The sequence below is a fragment of the Pteropus vampyrus genome, unplaced genomic scaffold, assembly GCF_000151845.1.
Source record: "Pteropus vampyrus isolate Shadow unplaced genomic scaffold, Pvam_2.0 Scaffold81, whole genome shotgun sequence".
Taxonomy (NCBI): Eukaryota; Metazoa; Chordata; class Mammalia; order Chiroptera; family Pteropodidae; genus Pteropus; species Pteropus vampyrus.
The window spans coordinates 955,859-970,483 of NW_011888862.1; the positions used below are offsets into that span (position 1 = coordinate 955,859).

General features: G+C 43.9%; 2 protein-coding genes across 3 annotated transcripts in view; one reads left to right on the forward strand and one right to left on the reverse strand.

The window, feature by feature from the left end:
- LOC105293977 (cytochrome c-type heme lyase) overlaps positions 1 to 2,609 on the forward strand; it is an 11,631-nt gene extending 9,022 nt beyond the window's left edge. For both annotated transcript variants that reach the window (XR_002781044.1, XM_023532277.1), the window contains one exon: positions 1,240 to 2,609. Coding sequence is in view for 1 of the 2 variants with exons in the window: in XM_023532277.1 (XP_023388045.1) it covers positions 1,240 to 1,438 (199 nt within the window). In the remaining variant the exon portion in view is untranslated. The remainder of the gene's footprint in view (positions 1 to 1,239) is intronic.
- An 8,282-nt stretch (positions 2,610 to 10,891) lies between these two features.
- The window catches only part of ARHGAP6 (Rho GTPase activating protein 6), a 477,103-nt gene continuing 473,369 nt past the window's right edge, over positions 10,892 to 14,625 (reverse strand). Inside the window, exon 13 of the mRNA XM_023532344.1 lies at positions 10,892 to 12,940. Within this exon, the coding sequence (XP_023388112.1) occupies positions 12,240 to 12,940 (701 nt within the window). The 3' untranslated portion in view covers positions 10,892 to 12,239. The remainder of the gene's footprint in view (positions 12,941 to 14,625) is intronic.

Genomic DNA, 14,625 nt, shown 5'->3' on the forward strand with positions numbered 1-14,625 from the left:
TTAGCTTTTCCTCCCGAACTTTCGCAAGGTACAGGCTAGGTCCTGCGGTTGTTCATTAGTCTGTTCTCACTGCCATCCCAGAATACCCTCACTGTTGGCCCGTGTGACTCGCAGGTCCCTGTAGCCTCGCTTCCACTTCCGTCACCCTTTCCTTGGCCTGAGCTGCTTGGCACTGGCTTCCCGTGGCGCCTGCAGGACGGGCGGCCCTCTGCGCTGCCACGGCCGCAGCTCCCTAAAGAACACAGTCCCCCTACTTTCAGCAAAAGCTGGAAGAGGCCCATAGGCACGTGGGGAGCGTCCCCCCCTCCTTTGGTGGGGCCCACAAATCTAAAAGGCTTGCCACCTCAAACAACACGGACCCAGAGGCCCACCCCAGGATTCCCCCGGCAAACCCCACCAGGCATGTCCTCCCCATGCCCCCAACTCGAGATCAACTCAACCGGGGTGCTCCGTAATACCCTGCCGGCCACGCCAGCTGTAACGCAGGAGCCCCGGGCCCGGAGCCTGCGCCTGGATTGGGTCCTCCGGAAGGACCACCAGGAGGACCAGAGGGGTGACAAGTGTCATTCGTTACTCACGAGGCAGGGAAGCTTCAGCAGTGGCCGGTCGGAGCTGAGGAGGAAGGCTGCTGACCCGAGCAAGCAGAGTTCTGCATGGCCAGGAGCCGGGGGAGGGGTCATCTCGTGGGGGAGCCGCCACCTCCCCAGCCGGATGGGAGCGAGATGTGCTTCTGGGTTACAGGAGCAGATAACGTCCACGGGAGCAGCAGGAAACGTCCTTGGGGATAGGCCCTGCTGAAAGCCCTTTGTGCTGCCGGCCTTGGCTGCCGGCCGGGCAGCCAGCAGTTCTCTGAGTACGTGGAGGGGCTGCGTTAACCCTCCATGCGGCCTGCCTAAGTATCTGGCATTGAACTGAGTTGTCTTCTGGGTTGTTAAATCTGTCCTCTTTGGACCCCTGCACTGAGCGCTCCTCCCTCTTCCTGCGTAGTCAGAGTCCCCGCTCACCCCGCTGGGTCTCCTTCACGGGGACCCGATGCCTTTGCAGACAGGTGAGCCTTCGTGTGCCCTGGGCTCACCACAGGTCTCCAGCACCTCCTTTCGTGGGTGTTGTGGACTGCGATGCCGAGTGTCGCCTCCCCGTTGAGACACCTGACTCGGAGCAGGCCTCGCCGCGCGCTGCTCTTCTGGAGCCGGAGGCACGGCGAGCGATTGAACACTCACCGGCACGTTTTCATTCCAGGTACGAGTTGCCTTTCGACAGGCACGATTGGATCATCAACCGCTGTGGGACGGAAGTCAGATACGTCATTGACTACTACGACGGCGGCGAAGTCAGCCGGGACTACCAGTTCACCATCCTGGACGTCCGACCCGCTTTGGACTCGCTTTCGGCGGTGTGGGACAGGATGAAGGTCGCCTGGTGGCGCTGGACCTCATAACCACTGTCTTGTTAGAGATGGGCAAATATAACCTTTTTTTTTTTTTCTGAACAATATATTAAACTATTTTCCCCAAACTGAATTGCAGTCATCATGTACTGGGAGTGCAAGTGGATAATGACACCTTACACTTTACTTAGTGAAGGACAGCATGCACCTGCTCTTTGGAGTTTCATTTTCACCGTGCAGTTCATAGCAGATCATGTTAAATTTAATTCCCACTTCCCTTCAGTGGGAAGCAGTCCCTTAGTTTTCACTTTATCTGTGGTATTGCCTGTGTATTTAATCTAGAAAAGTCTGAACGACCTCTGAAAAAGAACTTAAAATATGAGGAGAGCTACTTTTTTTCTTACTGTTTTCTCTTGAATACGCGACATGTGGACCCGAAAGCCTCTGCGATGCTCAGGAGCTTTTACCTGGTCAAATATTTTAATGGAAGCTATTCAGTTATGCTTTTTAAAGAGTTGCCAGCATGTCTAAAGCCCCTATGACCTAGCAGTGACTCCTGAAAAGAAACATAAAAGATTTACACTAGAAATGTACTCAGCAAAACTAAGATGTTTCTTGGCTCTCCAAATTCTCATATGAAGTTTTCAGACTGGATCTTGTTAGAGAATAGTTTGAACGCCCCCATGGTTTGATGGTGCACGTGCATTAGAATATTAAAATATTCTAATAGTCTTTTTAATATTAAGATATTAAAATAGTCTTTTAAATATTTGCATTTCAAGTTTGTGGTTCTGATATATAACTCTGCTCCCAACAAACAGGTCTCATTGTCCCTGGCATTTGACAAGTTCTCCTACCTTTGCGTTCCATCCTTCTGCCTGAAGCCTTCCCTGCACTTGGCCTCATCTAAACCTTGAAGGTCAGGCACAAGTCGCAGTGCTAGCTCGGGTCCCTTTCCAAAACATGGTTAGATTTTGTTGAGTGTTAGAATTCACCAGGAGAGTATTTTTCCCAGATGTAGAATGTTTGCATCAACTCACTGTCTCAGTTCAGACATTTTTTAAGGGAACTCTTAAGTTTGCCATTGAAATTCTTGGTACTAGTAATCCATAACATTGTTCTACTTAGAGCAGCGTGTTACAAATGACTTGGGTTTTTTAAAGGTGATAATAATTCCTTTTATTTACCCCAAATACCGTTAAATTCTTAGATGGAATTAGCAGCCTGGAGTGATTAATTTGCTGTGAATTTCTTTGTTGTGACAGCTTTGCATGGAATTTTAAAAATCCAACAACCTTAAACTCCTATATTTCAAAATATTTGCATATTTTAAAATAAAATAAAGTTGATGGTAAACAAGTTTTGCAAATCTCTTCAGTAACGTTGCACTTAATCGTTTCTTCAGACAGAAGTAATCTTTATAGAAGTAATGCCACAGTCTCTGCTAGGGGCAGCCATCTGCTCATCCGCTAATCACATATTTTTAAAGTACAGACAGACCTCGGATCTACTGAGGGTTCGGTTCTAGACCACCACCATAAAGTGAGTCGCAATCTTTTGCCAGTGAAGGGTCTTGCCTTCATTTTGTAAAAAATAACCTGTGAAGCACAATAAAACGAGGTCTGCCTGTGCTAAAGAAAACCGTTACTCTTGGCATTTTTTTTTTTTTTTTGGTCTTGAGTGCTACTGAATTAGTACAGGATAAGGCATTATTACGAGAAACAGTGTCATAACTGGAAACAAAAGTTAGCCATAGACAGGCAGCCCTTTTATAGGGCTTCGATCTCTCTCTCTTTTTTTTAAATTAATATTTTTAATTGAAGAAATTATTTAAATTTCTTATTTCTCCCCCCCATCTACCTCTCCCCTCCCCCCTCCCCCCTGGTTTTACCTTGTTGGTCTCGAGGAAAACCTCTGAAGTAAACTGTCAAGCAAAGCTGATGACAAGATCGACAGTTTATACCCTGGAAAAGACTACAGCCTAGTGGATTTCAGATCTGCTTTGTGTCTAGATCGTACATGATCATATCCAAGAATCAATACTCTGATAGGTTTCATTTATAACTTGAAGTTCATTTTGGGTAATCTCTGGGGTTTTAAACAAAGTCTTGTCTACGGAAGCGGCACTGCTCAGAATCAGAACTACTGTACGTTAGGCTAAGACTCAGCAAACAAAGTGGAGGTTTGAACTGATACGGTGTATTCCTAGTACTTCCCTAGCTAACATCCATTCACGAATGTTTATGCACCGTGCATCACGATGGGAAGGCAGAGACTCCACAGGGCACTCAGTCTGTGAATGAACCGGTGTGTAAGTGCTGGCATTCTGATTTAAAGACTACTTTGTGGTCGTGGGCGGGGCAAGTTCTCATAAATATTTTTGAGTTTATAGTTACCAATTTCTATACTGAGTCACCAATATGGTTTCTTTACCAGAGTTATTCCTCCCTAGCTAAGTGAAGAGACGCACATTTCAGCCTCACCTCTGTGGTACCTGTGGGACTTGTATTGTGGATCAATTTTCACAGGCTCGAAGCCATGTGTGGTGATCAAGAACGTTTGTCCTCGAAAAAATATCTTCACCCCTCCCGTATTCATTGCAGCATTATAATAGGCAAGATATGGAAATAACGTGACAGATGAACAGATAAAATGAATAATATACACAAAATGTCCATACAATGGAATATTATTCAGCCATTAAAGACAATGAAATCCTGCCATTTGCAACAACATGGATGGACCTCGAAGGCATTGTGCTAAGTGAATAAGTCAGACAGAGACAGGGATACCATATGACCTCATTAATCTGTGGAATCTTTAAAAATACCCTCCAAAACTGAGCTCACAGATACACAGAAGATTGGTGAAATTGCTGGTCGCTAGAGGTGGGTGGTGGGAGGTCAGGGAGATTCATGAAGAGGGTCAAAAGGTACAGATCTCTAGTTATAAGACAAATATGTCATAGGAATGTTATGCACAGCACGGTAACTAGAGTAGATAAGCCTGTATTACATATCTGAAAGTTGCTAAGAGAGCTCTTAAAACTTCTCATCACAAGAAAGAAAAAACATTATTTTAACTGTAAGGTGGTAGATGTTAACTAGACTTATAATCATTTCACAACACATTCGAATAGCAAATCATTACATCTTACACCTGAAACTCATATAATGTCAATTATGCCTCAATTTACAAAAAAAATAATGATAATAATAATGTGCGTCTTGGAGGCAGACGGCTCGGTTGGAATTAGGACTCAGGCCTTCACTTGCTGTGTGATCCTAATATCTCTGGGCCTCAGCTTTCTCGGCTATAAAAGGAATAATATAACTTACTATTTTAGTCTGTTTGGGCTGCTACTACAGAATACCATCGACTGGGCAGCTTATAAACAACAGAAATGTATTTCTCACAGTTCTGGAGGCTGAGAAGTCCACGGTCAAGATATTGGGCCATGCGGTGTCTGGTGAGGAGGGCCCGCTTCCTGCTTCACAGGCGGCCATCTTCTCTTGGGTCCTCACGTGAGGGAAGCGGGGCAGTGCTCTGGGATCTCCTTTATAAGGGCACTAATCCCATTATGAAGGCTCTACCCTCGTGACCTAATCACCTCCCCAAAGCCCTGCCTCCTCATACCATTGCATGGGGGGTTAAAGTTCACCATATGAATTTGTGGGGAACAAACATTCAGACCGCAGCACTGATGTATCAGAGTTGTTTTGAGGATACTACGAGATGACACCTGAAAGCACTTAGAAAAGAACTCGTGGGAGGTGGAAAACGCTCAATGACTTTCAGCCATCACCTCATCATCATCAACAAGGAAAGGGAGATTCAAGGGCAATAAGGAAATGCTGAGACATGATACACAGTCTCCCACGCTCTGGCCTACTTCTGCCAAGAAGAATCTGTCTAGAGGGAGACCAGCAGGGCTCCCACAGATTTCAGTTCCCCGGCAGGATTAGCAGGTACGTGGGTGCTTGCTCTAAGCAAGCCCCTGTTATTCAAAGTCACCGAAGGGGAAAGACAGATAGTAGTCTTCGACCTTTACAAAAATATAAACATGGCATGGTGACACTTGATCGATTTAATATGCAAGTCCCACTTGACAAAAACAAGATTATAATTAGGCTCTTGTGCTTCGTAATCTAAAATGTAGCTCATTATGTCCTCGGGATCAGAAAGGGACCCCCTCCACAAAAATTTACTAGGTATCCAGATTCGAAATGGATATTACAAGACTGTATTTATTTCAAAGAAAAGGGCACCAAAAGTCATCTCAAAAGTGATATAGTCCTCCTTACTTACAATAAAATTTTCCAAGTTACAGAATTTCTTAGGGGTACATAACAGAAATAATATATTTATTGTGGCAGTGCAGGTGAAGCCACCGCCCCTAAAATAAAATTCCACGCCATGCGTGTAAGTGGTAAAGCACCTACTTTATGCTGTGTACTCTACTCCCTTGTTTTGAAGACAAAGCTGACAGCTCTTTCTGCCAAGTATTTAACCTGGGGTCACACGTCACTTAGCAAGTATGTGGTTTCTGCCTTGTGGGATTGTATCAGTTGCCGGAGCAACAGACATTAAAGTTTCTAAGACGAGTTTATTCTTGGGGGTCCTATATCTACTCGGGGGATGAGGCTCGAGACATGTGTGTTCTCTTAACGTTTATAATTAGCTTTACTTCATGCTTTATCATACACAATGTCACATGTGAAAGGGGCCACAGGAACTATGAATATTGAGCGGTGTAAACATAAGAATTGTGAGAAGACTTCATAATAACAGTTGAATAGAGTCCTGAATAATAACCTTTATCATCCTTCCACGGCTGGGTATAGAATATTGTCAGGCTGCTGGGACTCATGACCACGAGTGTAAGGTTGGGCACGCACCTGGTCAGTTCCACCTCTCCGGAAGCTGTTTCCTTCCATGCTCAATTTCAACTGTACCCTAATACGGCTGATCCATTTCATCACTATTAGATGGCTCCTAGTGGATGTCTGAGCTTTACGATCCTCGCCTATGGCCAGGTGGGGCGTGAGGAAGAAGTTCCCATAACCATGGAAAATAAGGTTTTTCTTCAACCTGATTAGACCACTTTAGCACTAGGCCTGTGTCCTGCCACCCCTGCCCCTTTCACATTCCCAGGAGAGTGGCTTGTGCTTAGATGAACCCAGACAAATCACTCAAAGTAAACTGCAGTGCCCACTAAAGAATTAGTTCACTATTAACTTAAAAATTCCATTCTTAGTCATCACTTCATTAAAGTATTTTGCCTCCTTGGGCTCCCTTCTTAGGCTGAGTTTTTGGATCTGGAGGTAGTGGCTAGTGCAATGGCGGGGAACAGGGGTGGGGGTCTTTATTTCTGTGCTAATTCTTTGCATTAGCTTGGGGGTTTTGGTCTGTAAGCCTCACTTTTCTCTAAGAAATTATCTTCAAGGTTCTTTTCAGACCAGAATTCTAAGTTTTATGTGGCCCGTTTCTCTTAGGTTAGGGTACACTGTGTCATGCCCCGTTTTAGCCTGTGAATGTTTAAGCTAAGGGAAAATAGTGTGGTTTGAAGTCTACTTCCAACTAGTTTTCACGTAAAGAAGTAAAGTGATTTGACTTGAAGACAGCTCTGAACACTGACTCGTCATGTTTCTTTCCTGCAGGAGGAAGCACGTTTCTAATTCCTTCTCTAATTTATTTTACTCTTGTGGAGACCCACTCGAAACCCCAGAGTTGGCATGAAAAATATTTTAAGCTGAAGACATCTGAGATTTAGCAAATGCAGAAGAAAAGCCTTCTCGGAGCTTCCCCCATCTTACTAAAAGCAGCAACTTCTGGCGGGGGGGGGGGGGCGAAGCTGCCATAAATCCCCTCTCTGGGGAGATTTTACGGTCCTGAAGGAGAAGGAAAACCCACTCACACCTGTATAGACCAACATTTTCACAAACTTTCTTATCTTCTGTTTGCCCTCCTAAAAACCCATTTGTCTTTCTTAAATAAATCTGTTTGGTTTTCTCGTAGAAGCTGTCCCTACTCCCTTTGCCCTACTGAGTTGGATAGATAAACCTTTAACTTTAACCATTTAAGGAGCCAGCTAGTCCTTTGTTGGCTCCCATTATGCGTAAGAAAAAAACCCTTTCCTCCCTTAATCTGTCTTTGCCAGTTTAATTCGCACGCCCCAAGCAAGAAATTTAAGAGGGTGGGAGGAGGGTTGTTTTCTTCCCTCACACCCTCGAAACCAGCCCGGGCATTTTGTTTATATGGAAACAAGAAATAGCTTTGCACCCCGCACCCACGGCCAACAGAAGGTTCTGTTCTCTTTTTCATTCATTTACCCAATGTTACATTTTAATCTTGGAACTAGGCAAGAGAACCAGACACACTAAAAAATAACGCTGGAGAAATAGTGACTTGGAAGTAAGAAAATGAAAACTATGGCAGAAATAGAAACACAGAAAGAAAGAAGAGTATGGGAGGAAATAAGTGGATGGATGGAAGGGCAGGTAGGCGAGTGGGTGGACAGATGGAGGGATTCATGTATTGATTCATTTACTCAACGATTTATCCATTGCCTAGCATGTACCAGCCACTGGGATGTTTGCTGCATCCGTGTATGGCACTTGGCAGCATCTGCTGCCATTCCCTCAGTACAGGTCATGGGAGGGACCATTTTCGTAGCTGAGGTGCCCTCAAAGGCAGACCCAGACTTTTCTCTGTCTTTGTAACCCCAGAGCCCAGCCCTTGAGCCCCTGGTAAATACTGGTTGGGTAGATGATTGGATGAATCCATCAACCGATCCACTGACCTAATGAAGTCAGCCGTGGCTCTGATAGCTGTTTGAAACAAGAAAATCTAAAGATAATGCTAGACTGTAATTAAGCGCAATTAATTATTAACTGCAATATGTCACTTTTATTAATTATTTATTAATAGTAATATGTAAATGATAGAATTATTAATTCTAATTCACCTGGGAAAGTTTGATACTGAATCACGTCCATTTCCCTTCACGGCTTTGGTTTCCAAAGCTCCCCAGAAATCAAACTTACTTTGGGCTTTCATTAATTTTTATCTTCCATTTCTCTTTCTTCAAAAGGAAGTAGGCAGGGGGCGGGGGGAGGGCTGGAGCTCCCCCAAGTGCTGCTGTGCAGAAGCCATCATCCCGGATGCAGGTCCTCTCCCCTGGGAAGGTCCAGTAGAGCCCCTTTCCTTCACGAGAGAGACCCAGGGTTCCAAGAAGCACAGAGCTCTGTTCGCTCCGCTCCGAGTTATCTGGATGGCAGGCTGGCACAGTTGGATGATGGCCTGCTGCCAAATCTTAGGCAGAGCTAAGATTTGGACATACTTTCTGTTACTCCCTAGCTGTGAGACCTTGGGCTACTCTGCTGATGTTGCTCTGAGTCCTTTTGTCCTCTGGAAAATGAGGATAGTCATGGGGCTTTCATTATTAAACCCAGGATGTCCCCGGCAAAGTGGGACAAGTCGGTCACTCTAGGATGAACAGATGTTGACTGAATTAAATTTAGTGAATCTTCCGACAGCCCTGCGACCCCATGGGGCCCTCAGTTGTTGCTGGTGCTGCGTGCACCTTGGTGAATTGTGGGCCATGCCAGGCCAGGGGGCCACACCCCAGAGACCACTGTCTGCAGTCCAACATCTCCATGTCGCCATCGGTCGTCTCGACCGTGCCAAAGAATTCCAAACTTTAATGGAATTTTCCTTTGGTTTGCATTTTTTTTTTCTCTGGAAGAACATTTGCTGCTGATTTAGTCCTGTTTAAAAATTCTGTCCAGTCGAGATGTTGTCCCGTTCTCATCTCTGAGCGACTCTTCTTCAGTCATTTCCTTTCTTCTCAGTTTGCTTCTCAGACGACATACGCCACAGGCCTGGATTTGGTTCTGACATCTCCTTATATTTAATCCCAATGCTGTTTCTCTGCCAAGCAGATGTATATTAAAATGTGCATAAGAAAAGAAGCAAGCTGGGCTTATTTAGAAATTTCCTCGATTTGCACAAACTTCATTGGTATGAGTTTTTTTTTCCCCCCCCCCCTATAAAAACCACAACAAACGTATGTTAATAGCTACTTAGGTGGATCAAGACAAATTCATACTTGGCTATTTCTGCATTCATCGTTCTGGCCCCATTGCCAGAGACACAAAAATAATGATTGATGATTCAGAGATACAGTAACATCTGCAGCCCACAGCAGCTTTTTTCTTGCTTGTAGGATCTCTTTGCTCACAGGAATGAGTGACTCGAATGGCCTGTTCATGGTTTGTCCAACTTGAAAGAGTCTGAATTTTATTTTTTTCTTGTCAGGTATTATATCATTTACAAGGGCATAGAAATGACTTCAAATTCCACTCAGGTCCTTGGGCCTCGTATGTGTGTTTTAAAAATAGCTTCTTTTCAGTGTGATAAAGGCATCTAAAAAACTAGCTTTCATTCACTCAGCTAAAGATATGGCCACTGGGCTTAAACCATACAAAAAGGAAGGTAGAGTAAGTTCTGTTCATCTCTCTCTGTCTCTCTCTCTGTCTCTCTCTCTGTCTCTCTCTCTGTCTCTCTCACGCACGCGCGCGCACACACACACACACACACACACACACATTTTAATTATTTAAAAAATATTCTGAGCCATGTTTTCCGAACTGGCTGTTCTAGATCTGACTATTATAACAGATGGACATACTTTCTGTTACCCTTTGTGACACAGGCATCAACCTCACAGCCATCTGATCTGGAAGTTTCAAAAAGATATTGGACTTTTAATACGAGAACATGGAATGAAGGAAGTCCCATATATCCAGCAGTCTAGTCCAGAATAGAGGGAAAGAACTGGCCAGATTATGATCCAGTGCAAAGCCAAGAAAACACAGGGTCAGCAGGAGTAGGATGAGACTAGGTGGCACAGAAAAGTGACCTGTGATTCACAATCAAGCAATGTTTGCTCTGGGTCTTGTTTATAACTTTTAGCAGCGATGGGCAGCCAGGAAGAACCAGAGGCCCACAGGCGAATTCTTCCTGAGTTGCAGCCAGTGGGGGAGGTGCTGGACCCAATGGTAGAGCCTGAAGATGTCCCAAACAGTCTCTCAATTAGAAAATTAGATCCCACTTCTAGACTTCGTTATTTCGGCCCTGAAGGAAATTAAGCATCTAAGGCCTATAGGGACAGATGTAACTTACAGGGATCGTGTTGAGCAATACCTGTACAGCAGATAGGAAATGTGAGTTCCCATCTTGTAGTAAACCACTTCCTCACTGACAACTGAGTTTCAATTGAGTGACAATTAGCCTTCACTTGCAACAAATAATTATAAATTTCTAAATGCATCGGCGTCACTGGGTTGATGTCCCCAAGCCATCTGATATTTTTTACTAGCTCCTTCGCTGTATATGTATGGTATTGCCATTATCTATTACATTTGGATTTGTGGCTAGTGGGCTGTATGTCTGGAATGGGGTGTGAGGTCATTCATTGGATTTAATGCCAAGGAACAAAGCTTTTGCTTAACTTTTTATTCATAATGGCACAAGATAGAATTTTAAGAAACACCACCGAAAATGTCATTGCCAACATGAAAATTAAGAGTAGCATGTTTTATAAAAAAAAAATTATTTTTCTATAATACACATTCCTTTATGAAGTGAAAAAAATCTCATAAAATACTGAAGCGAATCGCCACCTGCTGGTCAAAAATGGTTTTGCAGTTGAAAAATTTCTACCTTACTACTGAAGTAAGGTAGGAGCATTTTACAATACACACGAAATTACCGAAGGAAACATTTCCTCAGCCTTTGGCACAATGTAAATACAAAGCTGTAGTTTTTTTTTTTTTTTTTCCAAATGTGATTTACTTTACATAACATTGCATATAATTTGGTTAATACTGATTATGGGACAAAAGGAAAAACCATGTTCTCTAATTTGAATACTCTATTTAGATTCTTAATCACTTTATAGTTGGATTCCAGTTTGCAGTTTTGAAAAAAGCAGAACAATTACACATTATAAATATATATTATATATGGTCTATATAAAATTGAATTTGACCTAAAATGGGAAAGACAACTTCTTAATCATTTTTTTTTTTTTTTTGCTCAGGCATGACCTTTCTCGTTTGATTAACTGAATCCTTTCTAAACAGATTCTAAAAATATATTCCATATCAAATTTAATATCTTCCTTAAAATATATTCAATACGAAAAAGCATTCAGTGACTATATTCTTTTGTATCTCACTACTATATAAAAATACGTCTTCTCATATTCTGTTTTATTTTGTTTTGTTAGTGTTTTTCTTAGGCATTGAAGAAGGGCTGTCCCCCTTTAAAAAAAAACTATGGCAAAAGCACAGAAACCCGCTTGTGCATATTCTAGAATCTTCTATAGAATCTCATTGCTTAGTATAAGTGAAGTGATTAAAAAAAATCATTTCTTTTGTTTTCTGTGAATATATCATAAATGATTATCATACATAATCTGTTACAGAATATACAATAATCAAAACTGAAGACACATAAATACAATTAAGCTATACCAAAGCAAGAGTTTTATCTTATATAGAGCCACTGTGAGTAGTTTTTAGATGGGCTATCGCAATCCGTTTATATATATATTTATATATTTTGTGTGTGTTTCCCTAAGGCTGGCTATGCATAGAATCTCATTAAAATGTCAAGGGTACTAGTGCTGTACTATCTTTAAGTGAATTGGGTTTCTCTTGTGTTATTTTTGAAAAGTGTAAAAGAAGAAAAGTAAGTAACTGTCCAATTGTCCAACACCAACTTTTTTTCCCTACTGAGTGAAAGAAGGCTGTTTGGGACTTGGGGGCCCAAGCTGGGCGTGGGCTCATACCAGTGTTTCCGGGAGGGCATCGGGGTTGTCGGTGGACAAGAGCTCCCAGATCTGCCACCGCTCTCTCTGCCAGTCAAGCCAGCTGGCTTCACCCAGGGCCTTACTGTTCTGATCGCCAGCGGGACTCAAGCAGGCGCTGCTCAGTTCTTGCTGGGCGGCCTGATGCTCGCGCTCGGCTGTCTGGCTTCCCTCTTCCAAAGCTGATCCCGAGCCTTCTTCTGGCCTCTGACGCCTCCACAACGGTGGCTCTGCGGGCTGGTGGGCCGATGCTAAAGCTTGCTTCCCTGGACCGGGGTAAGGAGGAGGGGGCCTCTTGTCGTGCCTCGCGCTCTCCCGAGGTCTCTGGTGCAGAGGCTTGGCACGGCTCTGCAGCCAGGCTGCATCCAGCATGCTCTCGGCGAGGTCTTCGGCACTGTTCAGAGTCAAATACTGCTCCGACTTTGGTGTGGCCAGCCCTGATCTCCTACTGCCGCCCTGGGTGGGGGATGTACTGCAGACGCGGGACACAGGAGGGTGAGCCCTGCACTCCGTGATCGTGGCCGTGGTCTGAGTCCTCCGAATGACCTGTGTGCCACTGTCCAGTTCTGTGGGGCTCCCCTGCCACTGAGGCCAATCTGGGGACAGGTTCCCTTGAGAGAGGGAGCATGGCCCTGGTCGTAATGGAGAGCTGCTTTCAAAAAAGTCTCCATAGGAACCTGAAAGCCAGAGAGAAGGGCAAGAAATAGAATTAGTTTGGAGAAACCCCTGCTGGGGCATCCTGTTACTTCCTTCCCACGACCAGCTTTGAAAACTGAAAAAGCACAAGGCGCTCTTGGCCGCTGCCGCCTAAAATAAAAGACTCCCCAGTAACAGGAATGACAAATCCTTTCTGATCATTGGCATGAGTCATGTAGCAGCTCCAAATACAGATACCAAAACGCTGACAGGTAAGCTATGAAACCTACAAGATGAAGGAAGTGCTCCCGTCTTGTCCGGTGGAATTAGCAATGCGGAGGACAAAGTGTACAGTTTTCTGGTTTCTACCACATCAAAAAGAAGCCGTAGGGATAATGGATTGACTCTACAATGTCCCATTTGGTGCCAGAAGATAATGAAGACAGCAGCTTCATATAGAGCCACTGTGTATATTCTACCACCACCACTGTGGGAGAGACTGGCCAGCTGTTCACCACATCCCTCCATCTCCTTCTTGAATGACATTTCCCAGCCTCCCTTGCAGTTAAGAGGGCCACATAAGGGAGGTCTGAGCAATAGAACGTGCAAAGATGTGATGTGAGCCATTTCTAGCCCTGGTCTAATCTAGTACAAACAAACAAATAAACGAACAAACAAACGAACGAACAAACATACTCCTACTCTTTCTTGCTCACTCCCTCCCCTCAATTATTAGCCTAGGATGGAGAAACTATGGAAGACTCTGAGGTCTCTGAGAATGGGGAGCTATCGGCTGGAAGGAACCCGAGCCCCCAAGGGACCATGTAGAACGGAGCACTCCCACCCGTTGTCACCCTGCACGATCCACACTGCACGGTGACGTGAGGGTGATATCTACCCGTGGTAGTTTAAGAGATTTAGGAGCCGTTTGTTACCGCAGTTAGTCTTCCCTGACTGATACAACTTCCTTCAAGAAACTGAAGGGAGAACGAAACTGCATTTCACGAGGAAATGAGGAGTTCTATGTCCCCAGACTGCCTTTTTCCTAGGGATCTGCCCTGTCCTCTCGTGTCTTAAAAGGTAGGCAGGGAAAGAGAACAAGATCATTTTGCGGGGAGAGGGGGGCATGAGCATTTACACAGGGACAGCTCAGAGTTGAAAGAGCAGAAGGAAAACGAAGCCGAATATCTCGGAATAGCTTATCCTTGGGGGAAAATGCAGTGAAGCCCTTCATAGGATACAATGAGATGCAGCTAGCGAATGGGTCACTGTATTACAGTTGGCTGCGTTAGAGGCCATTAAATTAAAAATGCACTGTGCTTTACAAATGTAATATAGGAGGTATTACAAAACAATGAGAACCCAACTATACATATTTGGAACAACAAAACAAAACAATTTCTGTACTTCACGCTCTATGCTATATATTAACATATATTTCCGATGGATTAAAGGATTAAGGTTAAAAGAAGGAATTACTATGAATGAAAAAATGTATAGATGACTAGCCAATGCTTAAGTAAAGATTAATTTCGGGAAAGAATTCACAAAAGAGAGTGATCGACTTAATTATGTAAAACATAAAAACATTCTAGATATCCAAAGCGGGGGTGGGCGGGGATATGCAAAGGAATAAACATCAGTGACAAACTATATGGACAAAGGGTTACCAGTTTTAAGAGCAGGAGCATACATAAATAGCCAGTTACACAAATAACAATTCAGT